This window comes from Leuresthes tenuis, unplaced genomic scaffold, assembly GCF_036924035.1.
Source record: "Leuresthes tenuis unplaced genomic scaffold, fLeuTen1.0.hap1 SCAF_11, whole genome shotgun sequence".
NCBI classification, from domain to species: domain Eukaryota; kingdom Metazoa; phylum Chordata; class Actinopteri; order Atheriniformes; family Atherinopsidae; genus Leuresthes; species Leuresthes tenuis.
In genome coordinates this window covers 13,403,529-13,409,800 of record NW_027325365.1, presented here as the reverse complement: position 1 = coordinate 13,409,800, position 6,272 = coordinate 13,403,529, and the positions used below count along the sequence as shown (strand labels likewise).

The following is a 6,272-nucleotide window of genomic DNA, read 5'->3' as shown; positions in this document are numbered from 1 at the left end:
TTTGCTGACATTATTGCCATAAATGTTTTATCATATTACTTATTGTGATATGAGACATTCATTTATTGTTTACAAAAAGCAAATGCAATGGTTAACATGAGCTCAATCTCAATAAATTGCAATGTTAAAAAGTGTATAGTTTGCTTTTTATAGGCTCATAATCCAAAATGTCTTCATATCACATGACATGAAAACCTCATGAAGCAGCAGGTTTTTATTCAGGACAAGTCCGGAGCTGCAGTTGTTCTCTGGTGGTGAACCAGCTCTGTAATGTCTGCCTGAGAAATGTTGACCCATTACAGTCCGTTTCCAGTTTAATTTGTCAGCTCAGTGGACTGATTTGACCTTCTGTGCCCAGACAGCTGTGATGAAACAACTTTGATGATGTTACTGAAACGTGATCGTTTTTTGTTTCTTTTAAGAACTTCGTATACTTTATTATATATATATCCTGTGAGTTTATCTCTTAAGGAGGATGTAGTTCATTCAATTTGGCTCACTTTCTGTAAATTTGCTAGTTTTCATTCCAAGCAGGAAAGCTGTAATAACAGTGAAGTTCAAGAGTTATTGTGTTCTTTAAGTTAAGAAATGCTGTTGAGGGTTGTTTTTTTTCTCTGAAATTTCCTCTCACCGTCTTTTTAATACAATTTGATGGTAATCTCATCTCAGTGGTCCTCAATAACACAGTAAACCTGGTCCAGCAGGTGTGTTCCCCAAGATCAGCCATTGTCGTATACATCACCTGAAAATGGCCACAACTGCTATTTATCTAGCATAATGATGTTATCTCGAGTCCACAATTGGATTTATTTATAATATTAAGATGCCTTTTTTATGACAATATCCAGAAATCATGATGAGATCAATTTACCTGAAAACAAAAAAAAATTCTAAAATCAGAGAATAATTATGTAGAACTTGAAAAAGAGAGGCTGAGTTTTCAAGATTGCTGTCATAACTGTGTCCATAACTGAATACTAAATCAAGATATAAACATGTAGTCTTGCATGACGCAGTCATCAGACAGGAAGTCTCTCTATAGTAAGCAAATAACAGAGATTTATTAACTCCCACTTCTGTGTTTCAGTCTAAGGTTGAATGTTGGGTGTAACTGTCTGACATCTAACATGTTCAACTTAGACCAGCTGCTCCACTGCTGACAATGTGCTCCTGATGTAGATAGATAAAATAGATTTTTTTTAAAAATCTTCTCTTGCAATACAAAACAATTTACTTGTTCTCTCAACAAAACGAGTGTTCTGGGAACAGTGTCTTTTGCAGATGAGAACAGTTCCCTTTGTTGTGGTTTGAGTTTTTTAACTTTACAGAAGCACGTGGTAAAAAAAAAAGGCCGCTCTTTTATTGTGATTTTTATTGTTTTTTCACTTTAAGGTTTTAATCTAAACTCTAAAGAAACGATTTAATTTTTTTTTAAATTAAGTCTCAGACTATAGGAACCAACAGTGGTGTGGTATGTGATACTCGGGGATGTTTTAAGCAGAGCACCAGTGGTACTTCCGGTCCACATGTAAACGCTTCAACGTGATTTACCTGTTGATAATAGACTGTCTCGTTAAACCAGTGGCCGTCATCTTTAACTTTTCAGTGTCTGTTTCAAACATGAAGCTGCTCACGCACAACATGCTGACGTCTCACGTGAAGGGTGTTACCAAGGGTTACCCGCTGCTCATCAAGGTAAACGGTGTTAGCATTGAGGCTAACGCCGATGCAGAACCGTCATGTAGTTTTGATCTCCCGTGGTTTGGGTTTGTGTTTGTGAAGGAAATTATGTACAGAGCAACGTTACCGTCACGCCAGACATTTTATTTTTAAGCCTCCGATCAGCACTAAATATGGTTAGAATGTTAACCTGTTCTTTGTTTCTACATACATACTGTAAATGTGACACCACACTGGACCTGGAATTAAACATAATGATTAATGTGCTGTAAACTACATGTTGATTTCATGTGAGCTTTTAAACTCCATTCTGTTGGACAGCTGCAGTTGGTGTAGGAACTCTGAATGTTCACGCTACCATGTTGTGCTTCTGCAGGCCACCGAGGTGAAGGTGAATGAGGTGGACTTTAACCCGCAGTTTGTCTGCCGGATGATCCCCAAACTGGAATGGGGTCCTCTGGTCCAGGCTGCAGAGAATGTGAGTAAGACATCATCACACCCTTTTTTTTCCCCCTAACATTAAAAAATGTACAGCTGCACAGAACTAATGTTACCCTCTCTCTCTTTTTATTTTCCTCTTCGCAGTTGGGTCATCGACAGGACCTGCCGGGTGAGCTGGTGCCTGATTACGAGAAGAACGAAGACTTCCTGAAGAAGGTGCACCGAGTGCTGTTGGAGGTAAAAATCTCACAGTCATAGGGCTTTGTGGAATGTGTGTCTTCTGCAGCTAAAAACTATAAGCTAATGTTTGGGAATAGTCCTCAGGGTAACAAAGAGTATTTTTGAGCTGTTTTAGATATGTTTCTCCTTTTTTTTCCCACTACACCAGAGTGCCTCTGGTGCTTTTGTTCTCTCGTTCTCGTTTCACCCGTGGATCGCAGCAGAGTTTTCTGCTCTTTAGGAGAATTATTTCCAGCAGGGAGGATATGCAGTTGACTCAGATGGTTTGCCTGTTTGTTTGCAGGGTTATTTTAAAAAAGCAATGGATCCAGAACAGGATCCAGGATTTTTTTTTTTTTTTTAATTTAGACTTTGAGTTAAGTATGAAGTCTTAGATGCTCTTGTTAAGAACCCTTTTAGTGCAAATCCATTTATGTATATTATCAAAATGACATTCAGATGTGCTGTTTGTACTCAGCGACATGTTTCTATTCCAAAAAATAAACTATGACTATTTTAAACCTCATTCTAAGCCGGTGTCAACACTGCATGGACAAAAGCATGTTGACTAAGAACTCGGTGCATATTCCTGGTTGTCGAACATCTCAACAAACGTTCAATATGACGCTATCACATCCTCATCTTTAAAGACTTTCCTTGAAAGTTTTGTTTGCATGGATTTGCCCCCAAAATGCAGACATTTTAATTTGTGTTGTCCAAAGTGAGGTTTCCTATCATTTTGACAGTCTTAGTGGACTGACCTTGTCGCCAAGGAGGAAAATGACTGAAAGAGAAGAGCATCAGTGAGAAAGTGAGTGTAAACTGAAACTCAAACACTGAACTAAAGTTTTATTTTATTCTAATCAAACATTCCGTTTGTGTGTTTGACAAAAGCCAAAAGGAAGCGCCTCTAAATGCAATACCAATCACAGCCACTAGAGGCTGGCTACAAAACATCTCTGGCTCCTATTCAAGTGTCAACCTCACTCATCATTAATCATTAAATTAGTACTTTTTTCCGACATCGGATGGTGTCAGGAGATAATTTCAGTCCACTATTGCTTCTTGCAAGAAGAAGTGGCAGAAATCAGATGTTGATCCATTCAGTCTGCAGGACTGCGTTGGGTTTTTCTGGTTAGGGATTCAACGGGTCTTGCAGGAGTGGACAGTTTTATTGTTGTTGCAGCCAGGAGCAGATAGTCAAAAAATAAGCTGTGGGTCCTGGTACTAAGCTAGCTTTAACCAAAGTGATGGAGTCAACAAATGATGTTGACAGGTTGATTAAACCAGAACTTTATGATACAAGTCTCACATTTGGACAATTTTCTCTCTTGCAAACATGTTTGACACTTTAAATGGAGGATGGAAGAAGAAATTTTTATAGTTTGAGTGAAGCAAATTCAGAGAGATTTGAATGGAAACAAGTTCTTGTGTGTTTGAGTTGCTTAAATGATGTTTAAAGTCAGAGAACTGTGTTTTAGTGAATTGTGGAATTGGACTGTTAGTTTTTCATTGACTTTCCAGCTCAGGATTTTTAGGGCAGGTGTATAATCACAAATCCACGATGCAGTAGCATTAAGAGCATAAAGCGAGCAAAACCAACTGCTCCTCTTATACTGGAACGTTATAAATAGACCGACTGGGATGTAGGTCGCCACAAAGCTGGCAACACTCCAGCTGAGCCAGTAGCAAATCGCAGAGTTTAGAGGGCAGTGCACCTGCTGAGAGATCCACAGTCTGATGGAAACAGTCTGAAATCTTGTCTCCATACACAGTTCCAGGTCTAAAACTTAGTTGCTGTAGCTTACAGTGACGTTCGTGTACTTATCCAAAGTCTGTTCTGCTCTGTGGTGACCTCTAGTGGTGGTGTGACTCTCCTTTTGTGTCTCCGGCTCCGTGTGTTGCAGGTGGAGGTGATCGAAGGCTGTCTGCAGTGCCCTGAATCGGGACGAGAGTTCCCGATCTCCAGAGGAATCCCCAACATGCTTCTGAATGAAGACGAGGTGTAGACGGCATCTCAGCGGTTCTCATACACAACCTCGCCCCAAACTGCCATGCAGGCGGGACTGCGTGTGTGTTCAGAGTGGGGCTGGACTCTGGTTTGAGTTGGTGCCATGAGAAAATAGGCCACGCTGTTTGGTTGATTGTAGTCACTACATTTTAAGTGGCTGATGCCAACAGTGGATGGAAAAGATTGGAAGAATAACAGATGGAAATGTTCCCTGAGCGTAACCCCCAGTGGTTTATCTGTATTTATTTTTGTAACTGTTTGAGCTTTTTCTTTTCTCAATAAAACTGTCCAGATTTTAGTGACAGCCAAAATCATTAGGTTTTTGTGGAAAATATGGATTGACTTATATTACAGACATGCTCAAATACAACACCCAAGAGGCAGGCTCTGAACCCCATCTCACCCTCTCTCAGGGCCAGATGACGTGGCAGTGGCTTGTCTATATTTGGTTCTGAGGAAAAAGAGTTAGAAAAAGCCGGCAGGCTGGAGGTTGTTTTTGAGGAAGTCTTTTTTTTTTTTCTCTCTCTCTCTCTCTCTCTCTCGCATAAAACCACACATTACAGCTCTCTCACACATACACACACCCAACAGCCCACCTGGGCGGGTTCCTGTGATCTGAGATGCCCCGCAGTGTGTCTGATCGTCTTTAACTCGCTGACAGAAGAAGGTGAGGTCCACATTGATATATGAAATGTCTTTCCAATCATTTCTGGTCTTCTGAGATGAAGCAGCAGCAGCAGTCAAGTTGGAACAGGAGCGTGTTTGTTTGCAAGCGGTGTTCATCATTTTTAGAAATCTTGCCAGGACCCACTATGAAAGTGGGGGGGGTGGCCTGACCAGAAGCCTTGAGGCAGCCTGAGTCTCTCCTACCTTTCCCTTCTACTTAGAGCAATTACAGGCCTCCACCCGCAACTATAATAACGGTATAATGGGATGGCAGCAGAGCAGCAATAAAAGCCACCCCTGGCAGATTAATAGTCCTCCTTATGTGCTGAGCTGTAATTAACAATGAGACTGAAGAGGAACGGAGAGAAAAGAAAGGAGCTCGACTGAAAGCTTGAAAAGCTAAAGATAAAAAGGGATGGGCTGTTTTTCTGAGTGAGCTGATAAAACCAGGACCAGCCTTTAGCTGCCAAGCCTGGAAATTGCACTGAAATCCCTACCATAAATAATTTAGGTTTTACGTGTATATTTCGGAAGTACTCCTTTGGAAAAACACTGATACCACTCATCTGTGCAATAAAAAAAAAAGCTAGCTTTAGCTGACGTTCGCATCAACTTGGCAAAAGGGCTGGAAAAGTTCAGACTGGCACTGTCCAAAGGTAACAAATATGCATCCACATGAACCTTAACGGTTCTAAAGAGAGACGTTTTATCAGTGAGCACAAAGAAAGGTTTGAGAATGCAATGCCATGAACCTTTCTGGACTCTCAACTTGTTGCCAGCCAACAGTCCTGCTGCAGAATATGTGGTATTCTTCGCCCTGTTTCAGCAAATAAGTAAATATCAGCGGTTCATAGAACATAGTTTAGGACAAAAACTATGATCTGTCTCTGTGTGTTGATATTAAACTAAAAGCAGCATCTGAGTGTAGTTCCTCTCACCTGCTTCAGACTGAGCTGTGCTAATAGCATTAACCACCCTAATAATGTTTCAGACACCCACACTTCATGTGGGTGTCTGAAAATGTTTGGTGCATCCATGGCAAATGAACAGGGTGGGGCTGGTGGAGATGTTTACCTGCAGAGAGAGGACGGTGCAGCATTTTTGTGGAGTAATGATTGCAAAATGTGTGGCTCTGTGTGTGCGTGCCTCTTATGGTGAGAGGAGGTTGGATTTTGCCTACATAATCACACACTCCCTTCACCCCGGTGGCATCCCGTCCCACCCCCTCCTCCTCCTCCTCCTCCCTCCTTCACTC

The 6,272-nt window shown here is 41.2% G+C and overlaps 1 protein-coding gene across 1 annotated transcript; it reads left to right on the top strand.

The window, feature by feature from the left end:
* Window positions 1–1,517: 1,517 nt before the first annotated feature.
* trmt112 (tRNA methyltransferase activator subunit 11-2) lies at window positions 1,518–4,508 on the top strand. Its single transcript, XM_072395565.1, has 4 exons — window positions 1,518–1,695; window positions 2,057–2,158; window positions 2,266–2,358; window positions 4,248–4,508. The coding sequence occupies exons 1-4, from the start codon at window positions 1,621–1,623 to the stop codon at window positions 4,347–4,349; spliced, it is 372 nt and encodes a 123-aa protein (XP_072251666.1). The 5' UTR covers window positions 1,518–1,620; the 3' UTR covers window positions 4,350–4,508.
* The last annotated feature ends 1,764 nt before the right edge of the window (window positions 4,509–6,272 follow it).

What these genes read in the sequence shown, in the direction of transcription:
- trmt112 (XM_072395565.1), top strand. Translation starts at nt 1,621, where the DNA reads ATGAAGCTGCTCACGCACAACATGCTGACGTCTCACGTGAAGGGTGTT. An exon ending in GTTACCCGCTGCTCATCAAG is followed by an intron (nt 1,696 to 2,056) that starts GTAAACGGTGTT and finishes GTGCTTCTGCAG; the next exon opens with GCCACCGAGGTGAAGGTGAA. An exon ending in TGGTCCAGGCTGCAGAGAAT is followed by an intron (nt 2,159 to 2,265) that starts GTGAGTAAGACA and finishes TCCTCTTCGCAG; the next exon opens with TTGGGTCATCGACAGGACCT.